Here is a 27527-nt window from a genome sequence, read left to right as displayed (position 1 = left end):
ATGTCTCTGTACGTTATTGAGAAAAATGAGAGCAACATAGCATGAATGAATGAAAAAACATTAAATACTTAACACATGCAAGGTCTTGTACTAAGGCCTGGGGATCAAATAGAAAAGCAAGGTATTCCCTTTTTTTGGAGCTCACATTCAAATGAAGGAGATAACATATATAGGAGGTTTCAACTACAAGTCTGAAGGAAGGACCCAGTAGTTTTAGGATGAAATATATATATTCCTTAGGCACTAAATTAGAAAATTCCAAGTTTTATGGCTGCTGTTTGGGTCTAGCTATTTAGTAAGTTCTGATCTACCTAAATGTCCTGTTGTCTACCTTACATCTCCATTCTGTTCAAAGAAATATCATGAGATGCTTTTAAAAATGTTGTAAACTGTATAGCATTCCTGTAACTTACCGGTATTATAACTCTGTCAAAGAAAGGCCATGGAATCCTTTAAAATATATTTTCCCAAACTCTGGGGCAGGAAGGTGGAGTGTCAAACTCACTTCATGTCTGTGGGCTTCATTTTCTTCATCTGTGAAATAACAGGCTTGACCTAGATGATCTCTGAGGTTTTTACCAGTGAAGTTTCTTTGCTTGTAGTGTTCTCTCTGTTTGACTATTTGATTATTTTGGATCTTTAGATAGACCATCATAATATCTGCAACATGCCATAGTTTTTATCTATCCTCTTTATTTCTCTTGTGCTATGGCAAGTATTTCTAGCACTGTTAAATTGTAGTAGGGATAATGAGCATCTTTTTTCACCTTTGATCTTATTTGAAAGGCCTTTAACTTTTTCTCCATTATATATAATGTTTTATCTTGGTTTTAGATACATATTATTTACCATATTAAGGCAAAGTCCATTTATTCCTATTCTTCCTGGTACTTTCAACAGAAATGGATGTTGTTTTTTGTCAAAGGACTTTTCAAAAATCTTTTGTTTCTTTTTTCTCTTTTTTCCGTCCTTCCTTCTTTCATGTGATTTTTAGTATTCATGTTACTGTGCTTTATATTGCACCAAACCTGCATTCCTGGCAGAAATACAATTGGTAATATGTAATCTTTTCAAGACCACATTTGTATCAAAGAAAAGAGATTAGAAGGATCCCTTCTTTTTCTTTTTTACAAATAGCTTATGTAATGTTGGAATTGTTATTGGAATGCTTGATAAAATTTAATTGTAAATCCATCTGGGCCTTGAGTTGGTTTCCTCCCTTCCCCCGTTTGAGTATTCATTTATGAGTAGTTCAATTTTTTTTTCTGATATTGGATTATTAAAATAATCTGTTCATCTTTTGTTAATCTGATTATTTTTTATTTTTGTGAGTATACATCTATTTCCTCTAAGTCATCACTTTTTTTGGTATGTAATTGGGCAAAATAGTTTCTGATAGTTTCCTTTATTTCCTCTTCAGTTGCTAATGGATTCAGTTGCTATGAGTTTTTAAATTTTTGATAAAATGTGGTTTTCCTCACTTTTAAAATCAAATTAGCTATTTATTCTTTTTTTAAAAAGGTCCTAGTTTTATCAATTCATTTTTTTCAGTTTTTTAATCTGATTTTTTGAAATTTCTACTTTGTATTTTTGTTTTCCTAATTTTTTTAGTTGCTTGCCAGATTTGTTGATTTGTTTTTCTTTTGTTGATAAAAGCATTTAGATATATAAATTTTCCCCTTAGCACTGTTTTAGCTACAATCTCTACTTTTTGGTATGTTTTTTCAGTATTGCAGTTTTCAATAAAATTTTATACTGTTTCTACTATTGTTTTTTTACCCACCAGTTCATATGATCTTCTGATTTTTTTTCTTCTTACTTTATTACATTTTTTCAGTGATCAGAATTTCACCTCTTCCTCCCTCTTTTCCAACTCTCACACATTAAAAAAGAAATGAAAACAAAACTCTTATACAAATATGCATAAAGAAGCAAAAAGAAATCTGCAACAGCCTTTTTTAAAATATAAAAACAAGATGTTGATACAAATGCATTATTTTATGTAGAACATTTCCATATTAGTGATTTTGTACATGAAGACTCAAATAAAACAAATGAAAGAAAGAAGTGAAAATAGCAGACTTCAGTCTGTATTAAATCAATGTCATTTCTTTCTTTGGAGGTAGATAGTGTGCTTCATCATTAGCACTTTGGATTTGTCTTGGAACATTGTATTGCTCAGAATAACTAAGGGATTCGCAGTGCTTTCCTGGTCTGTTTGCTTCACTATGCATCAGTTCATGTAATTCTTCCCAGGTTTTTCTGAAATCATTTCTGTAGCACAGTAATATTCCATTACAATCATATACCACAGCTTGTTTAGCCATTCCCCAATTAATGGGTATCCCTTCATTTCCAATTCTTACTACAAAAAGAGCTGCTATAAATATTTCTGTGCAAAAAAAGGTCCTTTTCTTGGAAGTCTTTGGTATATAGACCTAGCAGTGGTATAGCTGAATCATAGGGTATACACAGTTTGATTGCCCTTTGGGTATAGTTCCAAGTTGCTCACCAGAATGGTTAGATCAGTTCACAAATCCAACAACAGTGCATTGGTATTCCAGTTTTCTCACATCCCCTCCAACATCCAGTATTTTCCTTTTTTTATCATATTAGCCAGTGTAATAGTTGTGAGGTGGTACCTCAGAGTTGTTTTAATTTGCAATTCTTTACTCAACAGTGATTTAGAGCAATTTTTCTTATGGTTTTATTTCTTTGTCTGAAAACTGCTTGTTCATATCCTTTGACCATTTATCAGTTGGGGAATGACTTGTATTTTTGTAAATTTGACTCAGTTTTCTGTATATTTGAGAAATGAGGCCTTTATCAAGAGATATTTGTTACAGATTTTTTCCTCAGTTTTCTGCTTTTCTTCTAATGTTTATTGCATTGATTTTGTTTGAGCAAAACCTTTTTAATTTAATATATTTTGTAATGCTCTCTATATTTTCTTTGGTCCTAAATTCTTCGCTTATCCATGAATTTGAAAGAAAAACTATTCCATGCTCTCTTAATTTGCTTATGGTATCACCCTTTAAGTGTAGATCGTGTACCCATTTTGTTTCTCTTGCTTATACATTGTAAGATGTTGGTGGGAGAAGAAAGTGAGGTTGGTGACCTTACACAGCCCTCCCTCACTCAGATCAAAGTCAATTGCAAGTCATTTCATTATCTTGATGTCATGGTTCTCTTCAAGAATGAAGGACAAACACAATAACACAACAAGATGTTGGTCTCTACCTAGTTTCTGCCAAATAGTGAGTTCTTCTTTTATTTAGTATTTTATTTTTCCCTCACCTGTAAAAACAATTTTTACCATTCCTTTTTAAAACTTTGATTTCCAAATTCTCTCTCTTCCTCCCTCCCCACCTTTTATTGAGAAAGAAAGCTATTTGATATATGTTATACATGTGTGTCTGTGTAAAATATTTCCATATTAGTCATGCTGTGAAAGAAAACATAGACTAAAAAAACCCTAAAAAAATAGAGTAAAGAAAAAATATGCTTCAATCTGTATTCAGAAACCATTTGTTCTTTCTCTGGGGATAGATAGCATTTTTCTCCTTCAGAAACTTGTTCAGAATTGTCTTGGATCATTGTATTACTGAGAATGGGTGATCAGTTAATCATCTTCCAATATTGCTGTTACTTTGTACTAAATACATTCACTTTGCATCAGCTCATGCAAATCTTTCCTGCTCATCATTCCGTAGAGTATTCTAGTACTCTGGTGTTAGAGGATTCCTTCATAATCACATGCCACAATTTGTTCAGCCACTCCCCGTTGATCAGCATCTCCTCACTGTCCAATTCTTTGCTACCAGAAAAGAATATATAAAAAAATATAAATATTTTTGTACACATAGACCCGTTTTGTTTTTGTTTTTTATCTCTTTTGGGATACAGACCTAGTAATGGGTGTTGCTAGGTCAGAGAATATGCATGGTTTTATAGCCTTTTGGGCATAGTTCTGAATTGCTCTACAGAATGGTAACTCCACCAACAGTGCATTAATGTCTCATTTTCCCCACATCTTCTCCAACTTATCATTTTCCTTTTCTGTCCTGTTAGACAATCTAATAGGTATGAGGTAGTGCCTCAGAATTGTTTTAATTTACATTTTTCCAAACAGTACTGAGTTAGAGCACGTTTTCGTATGGCTATAGATAGCTTTGATTACTTTATCTGAAAACTGTTCATATCTTCTGATCATTTATCAGTCGGAGAATGGCTCTTATTTTGATAAATTTGATTCAGTTCTCTATATGTTTGAGAAATGAGGCCTTTTATCAGAGAAACTTGCTTCCAAATGTTTTTCACAGTTACTATTGTTAACTGTATTTCTCTTCCTCCTATTTCTCCCCACCCCTGTTTATTCTGTTCCTCTTACACCCTGTCTGTCCTCAATAGTGTTTTGCTCTGAATGTCCCCGCTCCCAATCTGCCTTCCTTCTATCACCACTGCCATCTTTCCCTTGTTCCCTTCCCCTCCAACTGGCCTGCAGGGTAAGACAGACTTCTCTGCCCTATTGAGTGTGGATGTTTTTCCCTCCGAGCCAATTCTGATGAGAGTCAGATTCACTCAGCTCTCCTGTCTTTCCCTCCATTGTAAAAGCTTTTTCTTGCCTCTTTTATGTGAGATAATTTAACCCTTTATACTTCTCTCTTTCCCTCTCTCCCAGTACCTTTCTCCTTCACCCTTACTTTTAGTTTTTTAGATTTCCTTCAAATTTAGCTCACATATATGTCCTCTATATTCCTAAGTATCCTAATAATGAGAAAGTTCACGAGTTACAAGTATCATATTCCCTTATAGGAATGTAAACAGTTTAACATTATTAAGTCCCTCATGATTTCCCTTTTCTGTTTCCTTTTTTATGCTTCTCTTTAGTCTTGTATTTGAAAGTTAAATTTTCTATTCAGCTCTGTTCTTTTTTTCAAGAATGCTTTAAAGTCCTCTATTTCATTGAATTTCCATTTTTTTCTCCCGAAGGATTATACTTAGTTTTGGTAAGTAGGCGACTCTTCTTGTAATCCTAACTCCTTTGTCCTCCAGAATATCTGATTCTAAGTCCTCCATTACTTTCATATAGAAGTTGCTCAATCTTGTGTTATCCTGATTGTGGCTCCACTATGGTTGAACTGTTTCCTTCTTGCTGATTGCAGTATTTTCTGTTTTACCTGGGAGTTTTTGAATTTGGCTATAATGTTCCTGGGAGTTTTCATTTTGGAATCTCAGGAGGTGATCAATGGATTCTTTTGATTTCTGTTTTAACCTCTGATTCTAGAATATCAGGACAATTTTCTTTGATGATGTCTAGGGTCATTTTTTTTTTTATCATGGCTTTTAAGATAGTCCCATGACTCTTAAATGATCTGTCCTGGATCTATTTTCCAGGTCAGTTATTTTTCCAATGAGATATTTTACATTGTCTTCTGTTTTTTCATTCTTTTCGTTTTGTTTTTGTTTGTTTTTTGACTTCTCAGAAAGTCATTAGCTTCCATTTGCTCAATTTTAATTTTTAAGGAATTGTTTTCTTTCATGGGTTTTTATACCTTCTTTTACATTTGGCCAATTATGCTTTTTAAGTCATTTTCTTCCCCATTGACTTTTTATACCTTTCTTAACATTTGGCCTAGTCTGTTTTTTACGGTGTTATTTTCTTCAGTATTTTTTGTGTCTTCTCTACCAAGCTGTTGACTTATTGTTCATAATTTTCTTTATCACTCTCATTTCTCTTCCAAATTTTTCCTCTCTCTGTGTGTTATTTGATTTTCAAAATCCTTTTAAAGCTGAGACCAATTAATATTTTTTCTTGGAGGTTTTGAATAGAGAAGCTTTAACGTTGTTGTCTTCTGAGTAAGTGTGTTGATGTTTTTTTGTCACCGTAGTAGCTTGTTATGGTCAGAATTTTTTTGTTGCTATTTGCTCATTTTCCCAGCCTAATCCTTGATGTTGACTATTTGTTAAAGTAGGGCTCTGCTTCCAGGTTGGAGACTGTCTCAAGCTTCAGAGGTTTTCTGCAGCTGTTTTTGGAGATACTTCTAGGGACCTGTAAGTTTTCAGTTCTTTCAATGTAGTGTGATCTAAGAGAGGTGTGTTTACTACTCTCCTGGTTTGTGCTCTGTTCTGTGAGAAACCACAAGCACTCTTTTTTGCGCTGAAACTGGTCCCAGCTCCATTGCAGCAATGAGCTGTGGTGTTCTAGTTCTCATCCTTGTCCTGGGATCATCTCCCAAGACTGTGACCTAGATCTGAGGAGGGGCAAAGCAACAGAGTCCTGCCTCAGTGCTAGTAAAGAGACCCCTGAAATCTCCTTCTTACCAGTTGTTCAGCTCCTTACTGTCTGTGGAATGAGAGCTCCAGAAGCAATTGCTTCTAGCGTTGATTCAGTAGCTTCTGAGGCCTGCTCCTGTTTTGCAGGAGCCTAGTCTATGCTGGCCTGTGTTGAACTGTGCTCCACTCCACCCATGTGCAGTAGACCATTCCTGCTGACCTTCTGAGTGGTCTTTGGCTGGAAAATTATTTCATCTTGTCCTTTTGTGTGTTCTTCCACTTCAGGAATGGTTTTATGGCATTATTTAGAGGTATTTAAAGGTTTGGGGGAGAGCTCAGGTGAATTGCTGCCTTTTCTCCCTCATCTTGGCTCCACACTCCCAAATAGTGAATTTTTATTCCAGAAGTAGGAATTTTTGGGTTTATCAAACACTAGATTACCATGGTCATTTACTATTGTGTCTTATGTTTCACTGGTCCACCACTCATATTTCTTAGCCAGTATCAGATTGTTGTGATAATTGCCACTTTATAATACAGTTTGAGATCTAGTATGGTTTGATCACCTTCTTTTGCATTTTTTTCCCATTGATTTCCTTGATATCCTTGAGTTTTTGTTCTTTCAGATGAATTTTGTTATTATTTTTTCTAGGTCTGTAAAATAATTTTTTGATAGTTTGATTGGTATGGCACTGAATGAATAGATTTATTTAGGTAGAATTACCATTTTTGTTGTATTGACTCAGCCTGCCTCTCAGCAATTCATATTTTTCTAGCTGTTTAGATCTGACTTTATTTCTATGACAAGTGTTTTATAGTTGTATTCCTATAGTTCCTGGCTTTGTCTTGGCATAGACTCGCAAGTGTTTTATATTGTCTACAGTTATTTAAAATGGAATTTCTCTTTCTGTCTCTAGCTGCTGAAGTTTGTTGTTAATATTTAGAAATGCTGATGCTTTATGTGGGTTTATTTTGTATCTTCCAAGTTTGCCAAAATGATCAATAATTTCTAGTAGTGTTTTAGTTGATTTTCTAAGATTTTCCAAGTATGACGTCATCTCCTCTGCAAAGAGTGATGGTTTTGTTTCCTCATTGCCTGTTCTCATTCCTTTAATGTCTTTTCCTTCTCTTATTGCCATAGCTAACATTTGTATTACAATATTAAATAATAGAGATGATAATGGGCATCTTTCCTTCACCCTTGATTTTATTGGGAAGGCTTCTGGCTTATCCCTGTTACATTGCTGATGGTTTTAGATAACTATTGCTTATTTTCAGGTAAGCTCCCTTTGCAGCTGTGCTTTCGAGTGTTTTTAATAGGAATGCCTGCTGTATTTTGTCAAAAGCTTTTCCTGCATCTGTTGAGATAATCATATGATTTCTGAAGGCTTTGTTATTGATACGTTCAGTTATGTTGATAGTTTCCCTGATATTAAACCAGACCTGCATTCCTGGCATAAATCCTACCTGGTCGTAATGTGTAATCCTTGTGATACATTGCTGTAATCTCTTTGTTAGTATTTTATTTAAAAACTTTCCATCAGTATTCATTAGGGAAATTGATCTATTATTTTCTTTCTCTGTTTTGATTCTTCTTGGTTTGCGTATCAGCACCATATTAGTGTAATAAAAGGAACTTGGTAGGACTCTTTTTTTGCCTATTTTCCCATTTAATTTATATAGTATTAGGATTCATTGTTCTTTAAATGTTTGGTATTATTCACTTGTAAATCCATCTGGTCCTTGAGATTTTTTCTTAGGAAGTTCCTTGATAGCTTATTCAATTTCTTTTTGTAAAATTTTAATTAAGTATTCTATTTCTTTTTCTGTAAATATGAGTAACTTATATTTTTGTAAATATTCATCTGTTTCATTTAGTGTCGAATTTATATTTATATTAGCTTTAATTTTCACTTAATAGTGATTTGGAGCATTTTTTCATTTGACATTGATAGTTTGGACTTATTCCTCAGAAAACTGCCTGTTCATATCTCTTGACTATTAATTGAAGATCAATTTGTATTCCTATAAATTTGAATCAGTTCCCTACATATCTTGGAAATGAGACTTTTATCAGATAAACTCAGTACAAAGATTTTTTTTTTATGGTTACCTGCTTCCCTTCAAATTTCATCTGCATTGGTTTTGTTTATGCAAAATCTTTAAATTTGGGGTAATCAAATCATGATCCTCTCTATCTTTTGTTTGGTTTTGAACTCCTTTCAATAGGTAATTTCTTCCTCCTTCTCTTTTTTTCATCTTTTATATGATGTATAAGCTAGGTGGTGCAATGGATAGACCTCTAGGTCTAAACTCAGAAAGACCTGAGTTCAAATCCTGCCTTAGACTCTTACTGCCTGTGTGACCCAGGGCAAGTCATTTAACTTTTGTTTGACTCAGTTTCTTCAATGACAAATTGAAGATAGTAATACAACTTATCTCCTAGGACTGTTGGGAATATCAAATGAGATAATATTTGTAAAATACTTAGTACAGGTCCTGGCACATAGATAGCTTAGATAGCATAGATGCTTATTTCCTTCCTTCCTAAATCATGTACGTCTTGGTAAACTGTTAACTGTTTTTCTGTAATAAATTTCTGCCATACTGCTTTCTAGTTTTTCTGGTAGTTTTTGTTGAAGGGCGAGTTCTTTCTCCAGTGTTGTTATTCACTACTTTTCAGTCTTTTCTGACTCTTCGTGACCCTATTTGTGGTTTTCTTGGCAAAGATACTAGAGGGTTTGCCATATTCTTCTCCAGCTCAGTTTATAGATGAGAAAACTGAGGCAAATGGGATTAAATGACTTGCCCCAGGTCACACAGCTGGTAAGTGTCTCAGGCCAGATTTGAACTCACCAAGATGAATCTTCCTGATGCCAGGCCTGGCACTTGAGCTTCACTCTTATGTAATTGGTTGAGATATTTGATATTTTCATCTCTTCTCAATCCTCCTACAACATCCCCTCCTTCACTTAAAGGGAAGTTGGGAACTTGGACTCGAATTTCATTGAAGAAATGGAGACCCTTAGAAAACTCCCTCTTTGCAGTTCTTCATTCCACATCACTTAGATGCTTTTTGCACAATCTTCTGAGCTTTACCCCTGTTTCACATGAAGAAATGACCGTTCTTGCGAAGTCAAACCCCTCTGCATGCACAAAGGATCCTGTTCCATATCCTCTTCTCCAGCAGATTGTCCTGCTATAATCCTTACTTTCTCACTAATATTCAGTCTTTCCCTGACCACTGTCTATTTCCTTATTATCTACAAACATGCTCATGGCTCCCTGTTCTTAAAAAAAATCTCACTTGATCTATCCATATTTGCTAGCTACTGTCCCATTTTTCTCTTTTTTGACTAAACTGCTTGAGAAGTCTGTCTTGTAATAGGTGCCTCCGCTTTCTTTCCTTTCACTCTCTTCTTGTCTATTTGAAATCTGACTTCTGACCTCATGCTCAACTGAAACTACTTTCTCTAAAGTTATCAGTGATCTCTTAATTGCCAAATCTAGTGGTACTTTCTCAATTCTTATTCTTCTTGACCTCTCTGCAACCTTTGACCTGTAATCACCCTTCTCCTTAATAATTTCTTGTCTCTGTTTTAATGACACTGCTCTCCTATTTCTTCTCCTCTTTAATCATTCTCTATCTCTTTTCCTAGATCTTTATCCACCTCATGCCTGCTAAGTGTGGACCCTGAGCTCTTTCCTGGGTCCTTTTCTCCTGTATACTATTTCACTTGGTGATCTCATCAGCTCTCATGGTTTCAGTTATTTCAAAAGTGTCAATCTTGCTGCAAAACTCTGGAGTACAGGTGAAATCAGGTTAAAATGTAATTGGAAAATGTTTAACAAAATAAAGAAAAATATAGCAAAGTACAGACAATGTTTATTTGTGGTTTCCTAAACCAGGATGTGGCCTGCAAGGATTGGTTTCTATTTGAGTTTTACGCTACTGATGTAGATGACTCTCAGATGTTCTTATCCAGGTCTACATCTCTTGAGACATTCTATTAGATACCTTGAATCGCATATCCCATAAGATATCTTAAATTCGGCATGTACAGAACTAAATCGCTATCTTTTCCTCAAAACCTCCCTTCTTCCTGACTTCCCCATTACTGTCAAGGGTAACACCATTCTTCCAGTCACCGAGGCAATTTGGGTGTAATTGTTGACTCCTTGAAATCTGTCATCCTTGAATCTCTCTTTAGCCCTCTACATCCAATTAGTTATCAAGTTCTCTTGTTTCTACCTTAGAAATATCTCTTGGATATGGCTCCTTCACTCCTCTAATGCTGCCACTCCCCTAGAGCAGGTTCTTATCACCTCCTGGACTATTGCATTAGCCTGCTGGTTGGTCTTCCCAGATCAAAATCCCCCACACTAAATCCATCTCCTCACTCATTTGCCAAAATGGTTTTCCTAAAATACAGTTCTGAACATACCATACCCTCTCCCTTCAGAAAACTCTAGTGGCTTCAGTGATTATCTCCAGCATGAAATATAAAATTATCTCTTTGGTCTTTAAAGCCTTTCATATCCTGGTCTTTTTCTACCTTTTTTACCTTACTCCCCTCCGTGTAGTGGCACTGTCTCTCACTCACACAGGACACCCCATCTCCTGTCTCTGGGCGTTTTCACTGGCTGCCCCCCTGATGCCTGAAATGCTCTCCTTCCTCACCCCCACCTCATGACCTTGGCTTCCTTCAAGTCTCAGTTAAAGTCCCACCATTTGTAAGCAGCTTTTCCCCCTTGTCCTTAACTCTAACACCTTCCCTCTGACACTACCCTCAGTTTATCCTACTACATCTTGTTTGTGCATGGTTGTTTGCATGTTGCCTTTCCCATTAGATTAGAAGTTCCAGGAGAGCAGGGACTTTTATTTTGTTTGTTTCTTTGTGTCCTTAGTGTCTAGCACAGTACGTAGAACTCAGCAGCTGATAGAGGATGGCTGGTTGTTGTCCATCGCTCTTGAAGAAGACCAAAATGGCCTCACAAATTCTGCGTGTGAACGTTTGGGTCGATTGTCCAAATTTGTGCGCCTTGTGTCTTTTGAGCTCCTTCAGTTCTGCTTTGCTCATAGAGCACAGCACCGTCATAGCTGACTGACTGACCTGCTTTTATATTTTCTTTCTTTGACATCTGGAAATTCAGTTCCTGATTGCTTTAAAAACCTTTCTTTTGTCTGAAATACAGGTCATTTTTTTCTGTGCTATTTTTATTTCCTCTTATGTTATATTGGGTGTTGATTGGCATTTCCAGTATTGACACTGATGAGAATGAATAGACTGTCCTCCAGTGCTGGCAGATCTGTTCCATTTCATGGCTTTGTTTTGCTTTAAGTTTCATTCCTCAAAATGGTCTAAATCAGCTGTGTCTTAAGCTGATTTGCCCAACTAGCTGCCTTCTCCCCTCTCTCTTCTGTGGCAGTACTGTATGTAATCTTTTGCAATTGTGTTTTGCAAATGACCTTGCAATCTAAACTGGTGTTGCCCTTGGCTGCCATTTATTTTGTCAAGGAGATCAAATATTTCCTTGCTGGAATGGCTTCTGACTGCTTTCTGCTACCTCATTATAGTAATTGGTTAAACTTCTCCAAGCAATGTCTTTACTTTGTTCATTTCCATTATCTGGCAGTTTGTTTAAATGAGCTGGGTTCAGTAATAGCCAACAGTATTCTTTCATCTTGATGTTGTACACACAGGGTCCTTTTCTTATCTTTTCCTTCTTAATTAGGTATTGATTTTGGCCTTTGCTCTAAGCAGTGGATGATCTGATTGCATAAAGACATTTGATTCTGAAATGACTTCTGTGTTGCCAAATTTTTGTGATGCATTTGGAGTAAAACTCCTTGGGTGGTATAGAAAGCTGGATGAGAGACAGGAAGATCTGGGTTCTTCTTGGTCCCCCTCTGACTTACTGGAGGAAGAGGAAGGAGACTTTACCACTGAGTGTCTCAGGCACTTTCCTAAGATAATAAATTAGAGAACAATTGCCTTTCTACTTTGGTAGGTGGTGTTTCCTTGTTGGGAGCTACTTACAGCCATGAAAGCATAGATCCAGATCTAAAAAAAAAAGACTTAGAAAAAGATGACAAGGCCTGTGTCTGAGACCATCATCTGTTTTATCCTGTGATAAGAAAATAGATTGTTTAGGTCAGAAGAGCAAGCAGATTAATTCCTTGAGGTCTAGGTTAGGCAGTTAGAGAAGACTAAGTAATGTCTTTGAGAGGTGCATTTAGGGAATCATTTGGTTTCCATGAGTTCTTGCTCCAAATTTAGCCCTGCTGAGTGTCTTCCCTGCTGTAGGTGTTGGAGTTAGGCATTAATAGGTAGGGGAAGTGAGGAGAGTCCCCTCATTCTGTCTGGAGAGATGAATTTGGGACAGGGGGAGATAGGTAGTGGGGTGCTCTTAGCATCCCAAATTGGAATTTGGAATTCATTTTCCCATAGAAACATGTTGCACATGGTGGTTAGAGTTATATTGTTATTACAGTCATATAGTATATGTTGTATTGTAGCCAAACTTTTTGGTCTCAGGTCACCTTTACATTTTTAAAAGATTATTGAGAACCTTAGCAAAAGAACTTTTTTGTTTATGTGGGTTATATTAATGATATTTACCATATTAGGAATTAAATGTCATAGTATTATTGTGAAAATAGTTTTGACTTTCTGGTTATATCCCCTGAAAGATCCTCAGAGATTCCCCCACACTTTAAGAAGCTGGTTTAGTGTATTCTGGATAACCACCAAATAGAATACTTTTTCTCCTTCCTTCCCTTTTCCCCATACACTTCTTCCTGTCTAGTGTGTTTTAAGTGAGAAACAACAGTCTTACAAATGACTTTTTGGAGCATAAGCTGATTTGTAAATTGGGGACTGATGTGTAGTCATCTCTTCAAAGCTGAATAGGTTAATAAGTTAGATGGGTCCTCGAGTAACATTAGTGGGAATTTTATAGGAAATTTAAAGCTAACATTTTTTTTTTTAATTGATGTGTGCAAGGAGGGAAATAGTTAATTGTTCCTCTACAACTGATACATTATTTGGGTCTTAAATTTCATTAAGTGTTAAAGTTAAAGTTGCGAAAGTAGCAGTTCACTATTTGGTTTTGTCTAGTTTGATGCATTTTGTATAATGTTTGTTCTTTCCCTAGGTAATTTCATTTCTGGCTGCAGTGCTGCATAAAAAGGGTACACGAGAAGATATTGAAAATAATATGCCAGAGTTTTTGCTAAAGAATATGAAAAAGGACTCTTCCACTTGTGCTCCAAAGAAGGTAAAATGTACAGAAATCCTTAATTCATTGATAGCTGTCTGTGTAAAGTAGTTAACTGGAAGTTTTAATATTTATAAACAGATTGGTTTGAAAATAGTTTTTAAGGAAAGAAATAAAACATTTATTTTTTTAGATTTTAGCTGTCTATGGACTACCAAATTTGATTTAATTTTAAGAAAGAATATATTTTTAAGGTATGATGTTATTTTAAGAAATATTCATGCACTAGGTTGGTATTGACTATTATGTGTATATTGTCAAAGTATAGGTTAATATAATAGGTACTTATTAAAGAATATTTGAGCATTTCAGCATTGTGTAGATGTATTTGGTGAATGAAAGGAAGAAAATTGGTTATATTTTCTTTGTACTATTAGTCACTATTTTAAAGTACTTCTTAAATTCTTTATTTCCAAATATTATTATTATTTCCAGACCTTTCATCTTTCATAGCACAGAATAAAAAAACAAAGAGGAGTTAAAAGCAGTTCAGTAAAAATGTCCAGCTCACCTGCTGAATTTGATATGCGATGTTTCACATTCTTAATCTGCAAAGAGAGGGGAGAGAGTTTTTTTTACTTATCTTTACTTTAGGGTTGAGCTTAGTTACAATTGATTGTTCAGTTTTATTTTTCTTTCCATTTACATTTGTAGTCATTGTGTATAGTTTTTCTTCAGTCTGTATCAGTTCATGTAAATCTTGCTAAGATTTTCTGAAATTCTTTGTACCTTTTCTTACCATGTACCATTAATCATGTACCACAATTTGTTTAACTATCGGTTATATTTTCATATGACATTAGATTGTGGATATTGGTCGTGGAGATGATTTCATGATACTAGGACTGAGTCAATAAACTGTGTGTAGTAAATATTTAATAGCAAATTCTAATGTGGAGAATATTAAAAACCTCTAAGGACAACCATTCTGGGTTCAGAGTTGTTCCTGCCTATAACATCTTAGGTTCTGGGTACTACATTTAAGGACATTTACCAGTGGAGGGCACGTAGGAAGTTAACCAAATGGTGAAGGATTTTGAGATCATGCCATAGGAAGTTTGCTTGATGAAACTGGAGGTGTTTAGAAGTCAGGAGAAGAGACTTTGTGGGGAAGATGGAATCACTGTCTTCAGATATTTGAAGGTGTGACATGTGGGAGAAGGGTGACTGTTAGACTTGTGCATTTATTAGTCACTTAATATTAAGGCACTGTGGTTAGCACTTTACAGATATTATTTCATTCTCTCCTTGCAACAACCCTGTAATAGGAGCTATTATTATCTAATCAAAGTAACAATTTTATCTATTAATAATAAATAACATCCCTTATCCATTATTATATTAACATCCTTATAATAGCTATTATTACCCTCATTTTAGAGTTGAGAAAACTGAAGCAGGCAGAGTTAAATGACTTGGCCAGAGTCACAGAGCTAGGAAACAAGTGTCTGAGGCTGAATCTGAACTCAGGTCTCCCTGCTCCCAGGGTCCAGCACTCCCTCACTTAGCTGCCTCAAGTAGGAATGAAAGTGGGGGAAAGTGAGGGTATGTAAAGGAAAGAACTGGTTAGTAAATGGAAAAGTGGATTAGTGGAAGAGACCAGATAAGGAACTGTGAAAAATAGCTCATTATCTGACTACATAATTAATCTGACTACATAAAATACTTTAGAAAGAATTCCCTGTATGATAAAAAATTGCTGAGAAAATTGGAAAGCATTGCGTTTTTAAAATGAGACTCAGAGGAACATTTAAAACCTTACATCTTAATAAGGCTAAAATGAATTTGTATACTGAACTGAATATCAAAAATCATATTATAATAATATTAAAAATAGTATTTTATAGAAATACAATCAACCGCACGAGTTTAAAAGTGCTCAGTGATGAATGGGTAAAATTCGAGCACATAGAGAGGAAAAAGGAGGATTTGTAATAGAGTGAGCAAATGTCCTGAGATTTGTGGTGAAAAATCTTTGCATCAGATATCTCTGATATAGATCATCTCTAATATGGAAACACATACATATAAGCATAGCCATCATATTATATATATGTATACACATACACACATATACATACGCACACATAAATATACATATGTGTATATATGGAACTAACACAGACATATAAGAGCAGAAACTATTCCTTGGAGGGTAAGTGGTTAAATAAAGAATATGAACAAATAGTTCTCAAAAGAATTACAAACTATTAACAATCTTATGGAATATTGCTATAATAATTGCACTGATAATAAGAATAATGTAAATCAAAAAAATTTCAAAGTTTCACCTCAAATCCAGGAAATTGTCCAGATGACAAAAGATAGGAATAGTCAACGTTAGTGTGGTTGTAGAACAATATACTCTTGGTGTGTAGCTATGAATTGGTCCGACTATTTTGGATAATAGTTTAGAATTATGTGAAGAAAATGAATCAAGTATCCGTACCCTTTGAACCAGAGATCCCACTACTAGGGACATCAGTGATAAAAATAATAGTCCCATATATACCAAATTACTTTCAGTAGTACTTTTTGTATTTGCAAAGAACTGGAAACAAAATGGAAGCCCACTGATTGGGAAGTAGTTCATCAAAAACACAACAAATGAATTTTATGGAATATTACTTTACTATTGAGTGCAAAGAATAGACAAGTATTTGAATTTATGCAGAGTGAAGTAAGCAGAACCAGGAAAGCAACATACATACACGTGTGTGTGTATGTGTGTGTGTGTATGTGTATATGTGTGTGTAATGACTACAACAGTATAGGTGGAAGAACAGCAGTAAGGAGACAATTAAAGCTGAATGTCCTATAATTATAATACCCAAGATTGGCCCTCAGAGAAATGAGAATTCGTATCGCTTCCGTTTTTGCAAAGGTATGGTAATAGGGATCTATAATACTACATATCATGTTAGCCGATGTATTGGTTAGTTCTTCTGAACCATTTTATCCTTTCTTTTTTAAGTTCTTTGCTAAAAGAGTTGGGTTTCTGGTTTGAGAGCTGCATATATTAGGAGATTATGATGTAATAAAAACAAATTATATCAATAAAATTTTTAAATGGTGTGTTTGCCTCTGAAACATTTAGAAATAAGAAGTGTGATTTTTATCAGCATTTAGGAATCAATTACTTTTGGTTTGTTAAAAAATTAGATCACATTTATGCAGCAGGTATAATTCTATTTTGAAAAAATAAACTTTAGGACTCCTTATAAACAAAATCATTCTTGAGATAAATTGAACATTATAAATTTAGGAATGGTAGTTTGGAGTATGTGAGTATGAGATATGATACATCTCTGTGCACATTTGAGAACTTTTCAAATGTGAATAAATCATCTGAGAATGTATGAAATAGAGGTTTTGTGCCAAGAATAAATTCCTAAAGTAAAAAGACATGAAGTATGCCTTTCACATATTGATACTTGGAAAAGCTCCTAAAATTGAGGCCCTTCATTTTGGGATGGGGTTCAGTGGTCATGAAAATGAAACATAGTAAATTCATTTAAAAATCCTCATTTGTGTCTTAAATGCCAATTCCTTAAGGATTTCAAGCATATTTTTCAGCAATAAAGTGGAGGAAGACTGATTTAACACTACTGAGGGAAGTCAAGTAGCATATGTAGGAAGGCAAGCCATGGTTGAAAAGAAATCTTTTAAAAATATTTGGTATAAATTTTTTGTTAATTGAAAATTCTAAATGGAACTCCCTGTATTCTTAATACCAGACCAAAATTGCCAGTTATGCCTTCCCCTCTCTGAAAATGAGAAAATTAACATCATTGACTATTTTAAGTTAGTTGGTATAATACAAGTACATATGAGAAAGTGCAATACTGTAGACTTCTCAGAGACAGAACGTAACAAGCAAGCAGGATTTTAATCAGTGACCTACACTTTTATCTCCTAAAGATAACTGTCTCACTTTCCAAAGCTTAACTCTATACTTCCCAGACAAACTTGTACTTCCAAGTATAATCACTGCCCTATTTTGTTCCTACACATTTAATCACTTTGGTACTGTCATCTATAATGGTTGGGGAACCTGTGTCCTCCAGGCCACATATGGCCCTCTAGGTCCTCAAGTACTGCTGTTTAACTGAATCCAAACTTCACAGAACAAATCCCCTTAATAAAAAGATTTGTTCTGTAAAATTTGTATTCAGTCAAACGGCTGTACCTGAGGACTTAGAAGGCCACATGTAGCCTGCAGGCCCCAGGTTCCTCACTCCTGATTCTGGCATGCCCTCTTTTTTTTCATTTTGTTTATCCAAATACTACCCATTTGTTATCAGTTTCTATTTTTTATGATGACTCTCAGAAATTTATCACTTTCTTACAGATTTATAACACTATACGACTTATCTGTGGTTAGTAATTGGTAAATATTCTTTCACTTGTTATTAAACTGTACCCCTTCAGTGTACGTCTATCAGTTTTATAGATGCCAGTTCTGTCTTTATATAGGAATAGGATTGACATTGCTAAATTTATAGATAATCCTTAAATCTACAAGCTTAAGGGGTAGATGGAAGGAATAGAAAGCAGATTGATAAAAATGCTGAAATCAAAATTAGATTATCTCTGATTGGTAAAGAATTTGGGGAAAGAGGTAAGAACTAGGGAGTCAACCTCCTCTACCCTGCCTCCCATCCCCCCAAAAGACTTTTCAGCAGTTAAATGAAGGGTTTGATATTGATTTCTATTAAATTTCCTATTGTGGATTTCAACTCGTCATTCTACCCTGCTGAGATAATTTAAACTCTTAATTCTGGTACCCATTGCTTTAACTATTAAAGCTAATTTGTGTCATCGGAAAATTTGGTAAGCATGCTTTCTATGTCTCCATCTAAGCTGAAATAATCAGACTGTAGTCCAGAGCCCGCTAACATTAGTAGAGTAGAAAACTTACAGTGTTCTTGTTCAACCTTTGTCTCAAAGAGGGCCGGTTGAGGTTTTACAGAAACAGGTACACTTGGATTCCTGCTGGAACTGCGAGCTGGTGTAGTTTATATGTATTCTGCCTGGTTCTGCTTCTTTCACTTCGGGATTATTTTTCCAAAAGGTTTTCTTCATATGGCCTTATAGTCGTCACTCTTTACCTTAATTACACTATAAGATAAATTAACTATTCTATTTCTTAAAATTAAGAATGTAATTGTTATAAAGATCTCACTATTTTGCTTACTTCTTTAGTCGATTCCAGTGGCTTCCTGTTGACTCCAGGATAAAATGTAATGTCTTTTGTTCAGCTTTTAAATCCCTTTGCACAACTTGGCCTCAAGCTGTCATTACTGGTTCTTTGGTAATTAACTCTCCCTCCCATCCTTTTGTGATCCTGGCAAGCTGTTTCCTCTCTCTTCACAAGTAATGCACCATCTCCTCTCCCTTTGACTGTGCTTGCTTGAAAGGGACTCCATCCTAGAGTCCCTTTCCTCCTTTCAGATGCAGCATAAGCAGCATCTTCTCATCCTTCTAAGTTGCTAATGCCCTCCTGCCCCGACGGCCTTGTTTAACTTCTTTGCTTATATGTACTTATTAATTTTATTTAGACATTACTGATTGCCCCCATTAGAATGTGAGCTTCTTTCAAGTAGAGACTATTTCATTCTTTGCAGTTGAATCTTCAGTACTCAGTACCTTCGTGATCACATCGTGCTTAATAAGTGCTTGTAGACTGATTGATTCTCTGTTTTGTTTTTTGTTTTTTTTTTGATAGCACTCAGAAACAGCCCTGGGATGTCACTATCTTGTTATAATTCTTTTAATTTTACTATTTTTTCAGAGATTGTATAGGTGGATAAATAAAATTTTTTTAAAGCTATGTAAATGAATTAGGATGTAGGCTGGTCCTACTCCTGTAGGAGACAGCAATATAGGGAAGTCATTTACCTCATCCTGTTCCCACATGATTTTGATCTACTCTTCTAGATCCCTTTATTTTGAAAGCTTTTTATTCCATGTGGCTTGGAGATTAATGTGTGTTCATTCCATTGCTAGGTCCAGGCAATTGTGGACATTAATTTGGTTTATGATAATGGTCCAATTCTAATACAGTTTATTGGTTGAGTTCTTTAGCAAAATATCTTAAAATATGTAGCAAATATGTATTGCTTTTATTTGTAGGGGATTGATTGTCTGTTGATCCATGAAAGGTAGTGAAGTTCTGATGGACCATTCTAGATATCAGGCTAGCCTTTTATCTATTCTTTAGGTGCTAAATTTTTACAGTTTGTAGTGATTCGTTGAAGAATTTCTGTTATTCCCTTCTATAACCTAAGTCCAAGATCCTTAAGGATAGCTCTTCTGTAATTTCTTGTCACCTAATAAGCATTTAATACATGCTTGTTGACTGACTTATTGTCTGACTGACAATGACCTGATCCTAAATTGTTACCATAAGCCTTTGCATTTTCATGACCAGATTCATGACTCAGCCAAGATATGACTGACTGAGCTCTCACAAATGTTCCCCTGGGAGCCTTTTGATTCCGTTCCACTCTTGGATCTTAGCTGTTTCCTAGGCTCCATTTGGAGCCTTTCAGTTACTTGGGACAATCTAGTGTCATTTGCCTGTTAGCCTTGACTGTTGCTTGAATGGAGTGATACCTGCTTTTCTGAAAATATTTTTGTTGGTTTTAAACTTGTTTTTTATGTGCTCTAAGAATGTCTGTGAATCTTCTTGTTTCCTTTTCTTTGGGGGGCAGGGGTGTAGAAGTGTTAATAATGCACAGATTTTTGTTGAGATGCTTTTCAAATCTGCCGTATAGGAATCTCAAAGCAGAAGACTCAAGCTGACATCACTACTGGGAGCCCCAAGAAAAAGTGTGCTATTTTTCCAGCTTGCCCTCTCAATGCCTATCTGTCCATAAGAAAAGATAATATAATATATTGCTTCATGATCAAAATGTTTACAACAACTTGAATTTTACCTCATCTACAAAGAGAGGTTAACTTAGAGACAAATATAAATGCACATTAAGTCAGAAAACTGACCTAAATGTTAGGAATTTTCCAAACTGTGGAGCTTGCAGTGATTATGCTTGTATGCCTAACTTTTCATCTGAAATAAACTTTCTAAAGCCCTAGAGGCAGGAACCATATGGACTTTAGGGGCCATTATTTTACACAATGAACTAATTATTGTTACAATATTATATGTATAAATCCTGGAATGTTTTATATCTTCTGTGAAATATTGTGGGAGAATTTCTTGGCCATCTCTAGTCATGTTGTCTCTATTGGTCTGCACTGAGGCCACCATTTATCTCTCTGCCTTCCTCATTAGAAAATTCTCATTACATTTGAACCACCCTGGGCTTTGATAGGCCAACTTTGGCCTTCTTTTGCGTGGCTCCAGGTATTCATTAGATTTCTGCCATTAGACTCAAAAAAGAGCTTTGCAAAATTCCAGTCCAAGTATGCCCGTCTTTTCAAAATTATTTGAGCCACACATTGTCATTTTTTTTGGCCATTTATTTCCCTCCTGGACTTTTCATCATGTGAACATTTTTTACACTTAAAAAAAAGTTCTGAATTTAATTAATACCAAAAATGAGACTTTTTTTATACACAAAGTAGAACAGAAAAAGATTTATATGTGAAGCTATGAACTTCTGTTGTCTACTGCTACTTGCTTTAAAAAGAAGATATGTAGCAAATTGGACATTTTACTTTCAAAGCTTTCCTGCTTTTTTGTTTTCCTTTGAACTTCCTTCTACTCTGTATTGTGTATTAAGTGTGGATTTTTCAGTGCCTTTTCCTTCAGCATTTTTTCTTTTCAGATATAAAGAATTCCTCAGTTCTTGTCTTTTTTTGTCCATTCTGACCTTAGGAATTAAGATGTTATGCTTATCCTGCAGTGATCTAAATTGCATTATTGTATAATGTGAAGTTGAAGGTGTTATTCACAAATAGCTTTATGAAGTCCTTGCCAATATCTATTTCTCATTTTGTTATAGTATATCACTGGTACATAATATAAGCATTTTTATACTTCATTCAATTTCGTAGACCCTCATGGTTTGACAGCTTTAGTGGTTAGTGCTCTCTGCACAGAAACAGGTAGGGTATTGGAATTTTTTATATTTCCCAACGTGTCTTGTCCTGCCTTCTTGTGGTACCAGAATATGAAAGAACTTTGTTGTTGTCCATGTTAAATTCATCATCATAATAGTTTTGAGTAGGTCCAGCCAGCAATCCTGTGTAACATCAGCTCCTTCTTAGAATTATAGAAGTAAATTGCCTTACACTGTCTGGGTTGTTAACCTAGTCATTGTTATTACCATAGCCCAGTTAACCAGTGTTTCAGGATTCCTGCCAGACTTAGATTGTTACTGTAGCAGTCTCAGGACACATAGAAGGCCTCATTATATATTATTTTGTCTGGCATTCTTTTACTTAGCTATTCCTTCCCTGTCCCTATTTTCCTGTACATACACCTCATATTATGTAGGAATCATAGATTGAGCCTTGAAGGCATCATCATCATCACCATCATCATCATCATCATCGTATTCTCTGTTAATAGAGTTAAAAAGGACAAAATACTTTCTTGTTATTCTTGTATATTTAATGTTTTGCATAATCTTGCACAATGAACAAAATGACTTATAATCAAGTAATAGTATTAAATGTAAGCACATCTATAAACTCAATTAAAACAACTTCAGAACAACTATAGTAGCAGATAGCGTGGCAGAGATATGTTCCTCATTGTGTACCCTCCTGAAAGAAATTAATATGGCATCGTATTATAATTACATTATATAACTATATATAAAATAATAACATATATATTATATTAAAAACTCATTATTTGTGATAAACCCTTTTTCCTTTTATTTCTATTAAAACCCATCTCCTGAAAAATGTCAGTCAGCTTCTGAAGGACATGGCTGAGTGATAAGATTTACTTTTGGGTGGGATGTCACCCAACTGGGAGATGTAATTTCTCTTTAAAGTATAAACAGAATGTCTGGGGGAGCCTTTTATTGAAGGAGGAACCCCCTGTCCTTGGTCCCCTTCATTAGAGTTCAGGGCAGCCCAGCTTATGAAGGAGAAAACTAGCTAGAGATGTCCAGATGGAGACAGCTTCCCCTTGCCCAAAACTCTTGAGTCTGCTAAGTCTCATGATCAAGCCAGGTTCTCAGCTGGAAAAGTTGAAGACTTTTACCCCACCTCCTCATTAATTGTCATTAGTGGGGGTTGCGTTTCATTTGTCAGGGGAATTCTCTTTCAGAAGGCATTTAAGATAGTTCAGGGTCTCCCATGGCATCTTTGGTTATTGAAAGAAACCACTATCAATTTATTGATTAGCAGCTAACCTAATTTATAATTGATTATTAATTACTCAGAAATTCAGTCTTTTGAGGTTTTCATTCATCTCATAACTTTATAATTTGCTCTGGTAAGGTTCTTTACTTGAAAACTTTGCATTCTATGAGTTATTTGACATAATTATATCTTAATAAATATTGTTCTTAAATCTTAATGGATCTATTACTTTGTGGTAGTGATATTTTTGGACCACAGTTGTATTTGAATTAATTTTCTGTGGGTTTTTGTTTGTTTATCTTCTAGATCCTTTTTCATTCATTTTACCATACCTAAAGTATATGTTGTCTAGTATTGCATAGGTGGTAATTGTTAAATATATTTTCCCCATTAAGCTTTAACTTTAGGATGCCACTAAGTCACTTAACATATTTAACCACAGCTTTCTCTTTGATAGCTTATGATGGAAGTGTCTTGCCTGGAGAAGACCAAGCAAATCTCATCTTCATCCATTGATTCAGTTTGACCTTCAAATTAAAGCTCAGAGCCTCAGTCTTGATAGTCTCACCTGGTGTACATTAAAAATATACTTCTCAAGTCCAAATACCATTTTGACATCAGTGGAGGGAGCTTCTGTGAGCTGAAATAGCTGTTTAATGTGCTTTTCAGTGAAACTACATAACTTGATTTCATCCAGGTACACTGTGTGATTAATAATAAATAAATAAGTAAAAATAATAATGAAGTGTTATGGTATTATTTCCACTTTGATTTGAAAGTCATACTCCATCCTATTCAGGAGTGATGCTGATGCTGCAACTGAAGGAGCTCAGTCCGCCTCGCTGGAAATTGCCATTTTTAATATCAGTTTGCATATGACTATGTTGGTGACATTTTAAATACAGAAAAGTTTTCCTTGTGGACATCAAATACTTGAGAGGGAGCTGAAGATGCTGTTAACAAAAAGTCATATGAAACCCTTGGATCCATCTGGTATAATCTGTCTTGAGTGAGGTTATGATACAGTCCTGTCACATAACCAAGTCATTTCTAGTTTCAGTCCATTTATGTGCACCCATAGTTTTTCCACTTTGGTGGTTAGCTGTATCAGTTGAAACATTTTTAGCGGGGGAGAGTATTGATATTTCTAATATGTTTTCTGATTTGTCTTGCTTCCTTGTGGTACCAGAACATTGGTTGTGACAGTCATTTAGCCAACTGTGAATCCAGGTAACTTTACTGTTATCCAGTTCATGCTGCTCACATAACTTGTTCACAAGATTGTCATGAAAAACTTTGACAAACACTCTGTTGAAATCCTGGCATAATGTGTCTGTTGCATTTACTGCATACTAACAGTGTCTAACCCTATTCTTATTCCTAATAATAATAATGGGTGTAATGTTCATATAGTTGTTTACAGTTTACAAGGCACATATGATATTTAACTTGAACCTTACAACAGTTCTTTGAGGTAGGTACTATTATTCCTATTTTACGGAGGTGGAGGCTGAGGCTAAGAAAGGTTAAACAATTTGCCTAGGGTTATATATAGCTCATTAGCTTTTGAGGTAGGATTTAAACTTAGATCTTCTTGACTCCCAAGTATAGTTTTCTCTCCAGTATGCAGCTTAGCTGCCTCAGAAAAGAAAGTTCTTGAAAACAAGGTGACTCCTCCTAAACTGTACTTCCCTCTTAAAATATTCAGTCTATCAATTTTTTTTAAATTTATTTATTTATTTCACTTTTAACATTCATTTTCACAGAATTTTTGGGCTCCAAATTTTCTCCCCCTTTGTTCCCTCCCCCAACCCCAAAACACCGAGCATTCCAATTGCCCCCGTCACCACTCTGCTCTCTCCTCCATCATCCCTCTCTGCCCTTGTCTCCATCCTCTCCTCTGTCCTGTTGGGCCAAATAACTTTCTATACCCCTTTACCTGTATTTCTTATTTCCTAGCAGCAAGAACAGTACTTGACAGTTATTCCTAAAACTTTGAGTTCCAACTTCTTTTCCTCCCTCCCTCCCCACCCCCTTCCTTTGGAAGGCAAGCAGTTCAATATAGGCCAAATCTGTGTAGTTTTGCAAATGACTTCCATAATAGTCGTATTGTATAAGACTAACTATATTTCCCTCCATCCTATCCTGCCTCCAATTACTTCTATTCTCTCTTTTGATCCTGTCCCTCCCCGTGAGTGTCGACCTCAAATTGTACCCTCCTCCCCATGCCCTCCCTTCCATCGTCCCCCCAACCCTGTTTATCCCCTTATCCTCCACTTTCCTGTATTGTAAGATAGGTTTTCATACCAAAATGAGTGTGCTTTTTATTCCTTCCTTTAGTGGAATGTGATGAGAGTAAACTTCATGTTTTTCTCTCACCTCCCCTCTTTTTCCCCAAACTAAAAAAATCTTTTGCTTGCCTCTTTTATGAGAGATAATTTGCCCCATTCCATTTCTCCCTTTTTCCTCCCATATATTTCTCTCTCACTGCTTGATTTCATTTTTTTTTAAGATATGATCCCATCCTATTCAATTCACTCTGCACACTCTGTCTCTATGAGTGTGTGCGTGTGCATGTGTGTGTGTGTAATCCCACCAAGAACCCAGATACTGAATAGTTTCAAGAGTTACTAATATTGTCTTTCCATGTAGGGATGTAAACAGTTCAACTTTTATAAGTCCCTTATGACTTCTCTTTGCTGTTTACCTTTTCATGCTTCTCTTCATTCTTGTGTTTGAAAGTCAAATTTTCTTTTTAGCTCTGGTCTTTTCATCAAGAATGCTTGAAAGTCCTCTATTTCATTGAAAGACCAATTTTTCCCCTGAAGTATTATACTCAGTTTTGCTGGGTAGGTGATTCTTGATGTTAGTCCTAGTTCCTTTGACTTCTGGAATATCCTATTCCATGCCCTTCGATCCCTCAATGTAGAAGCTGCTAGATCTTGTGTTATCCTGATTGTATTTCCACAGTACTTGAATTGTTTCTTTCTAGCTGCTTGCAATATTTTCTCCTTGACCTGGGAATTCTGGAATTTGGCCACAATGTTCCTAGGAGTTTCTCTTTTTGGATCTTTTTCAGGTGGTGATTGGTGGATTCTTTCAGTATTTATTTTGCCCTCTGGTTCTAGAATCTCAGGGCAGTTTTCCTTGATAATTTCATGAAAGATGATGTCTAGGCTCTTTTTTTGATCATGGCTTTCAGGTAGTCCCATAATTTTTAAATTGTCTCTCCTGGATCTATTTTCCAGGTCAGTTACTTTTCCAATGAGATATTTCACATTATCTTCCATTTTTTCATTCTTTTGGTTTTGTTTTGTGATTTCTTGGTTTCTCATAAAGTCATTAGCCTCCATCTGTTCCATTCTAATTTTGAAAGAACTATTTTCTTCAGTGAGCTTTTGAATCTCCTTTTCCATTTGGCTAATTCTGCTTTTGAAAGCATTCTTCTCCTCATTGTCTTCTTGAACCTCCTTTGCCAGTTGAGTTAGCCTATTTTTCAGGGTGTTATTTTCTTCAGCATTTTTTTGGGTCTCCTTTAGCAGGGTGCTGATCTGTTGTTCATACTTTGCTTGCAAGTCTTTTATTGCTCTTCCCAGTTTTTCCTCCACCTCTCTAACTTGATTTTGAAAATTTTTTGAGCTCTTTATGAGCTTTTCCCAGGTCTGATCCCATTGAGTGGGCTGGGATGCAGAAGCCCTGACTTCTGTGTCTTCCCCTGATGGTGAGCACCACTCTTCCTCATCAGAAAGGAGGGGAGGAGAAACCTGCACACCAAGAAAGTAACCCTCTATAGTCTTGGTTTTTTTCCCTTTTCTGGGCATTTTCCCAGCCAGTGACTTGACCTCTGAATATTCTCCTCACACCCACCTCGCCTCCAGATCCTCCCAGCCAGCGCTTGGGGTCTGAGACTCAACTGCTGCTCCTCAGCCTCAAGGCTTTGGGCAGGGGGCAGGGCTGCTATTCAGTGTGAGATCAAGTTCAGCTGCCTGGGTGGGGGCAGGGCCGCCTCACGGGCTCAGTTCCCTCAGGGGGTTTATGCAGAGACCTTCAACAATGGATCTGGGCTCCTGCCTGCTTGGGGAGCCCTGGTCTGCTCCCACCTCTGCTGGTGCCTCCCGAGGGGGCCTGAGTCATGGGGGCTCCCCACTCGCCTCTCGACCCACCTAAGAGACCCTCTCACCGACCCTTGTCACCTGTGGGTGGAGGGACCTGCGCAGCTGCTGGAGATTCTGTCCCTGCAGCCTGCTCGGATCTGCTCCTCTCGGCCCTGGGTGGCCGCGGCAGGGCTGTTCTCGGCTCCCAGTCTGCTGCGTGAAGAACCTTTTGCAAGAGGTTTTCAGGCTCTCTGGAACAGAAATCTTATCCACTCAGCTGTTATGTGGCTTCTCCTGCTCCCGAATTTATTGGCAGCTCTTTACTACAGATATTTCATGGGCTGTGGATTTGGAGCTAGCGTATTTGTGTGTTTCTACTCCGCCATCTTGGCTCCACCCTCTCAGTCTATCAATTTAACAGTCTTTTCCAGAATTTGCCGGGGGTCAGTATTGAGCTTACCAGGGGTAATTTCTGAAATCTGCCTTTTCTCCACCTTTTGAAAATTAATGTATTTTGTTCTTTCTGGTCTTTTGATACTTATATCATCCATAACTCCTCAAATTAATGGTAGCAATTCAAAGATCATATCA

General features: G+C 36.1%; 1 protein-coding gene across 8 annotated transcripts in view; it reads left to right on the top strand.

The window, feature by feature from the left end:
- ERCC6L2 (ERCC excision repair 6 like 2) overlaps positions 1–27527 on the top strand; it is a 375244-nt gene that overhangs the window by 178294 nt on the left and 169423 nt on the right. For all 8 annotated transcript variants that reach the window (XM_072596905.1, XM_072596904.1, XM_072596899.1 and 5 more), the window contains one exon: positions 13435–13557. In XM_072596905.1, the coding sequence (XP_072453006.1) occupies positions 13435–13557 (123 nt within the window). The remainder of the gene's footprint in view (positions 1–13434; positions 13558–27527) is intronic.

This window comes from Notamacropus eugenii, chromosome 3 (assembly GCF_028372415.1).
Source record: "Notamacropus eugenii isolate mMacEug1 chromosome 3, mMacEug1.pri_v2, whole genome shotgun sequence".
Lineage (NCBI taxonomy): Eukaryota > Metazoa > Chordata > Mammalia > Diprotodontia > Macropodidae > Notamacropus > Notamacropus eugenii.
This window is presented reverse-complemented; position numbering and strand designations above follow the sequence as displayed.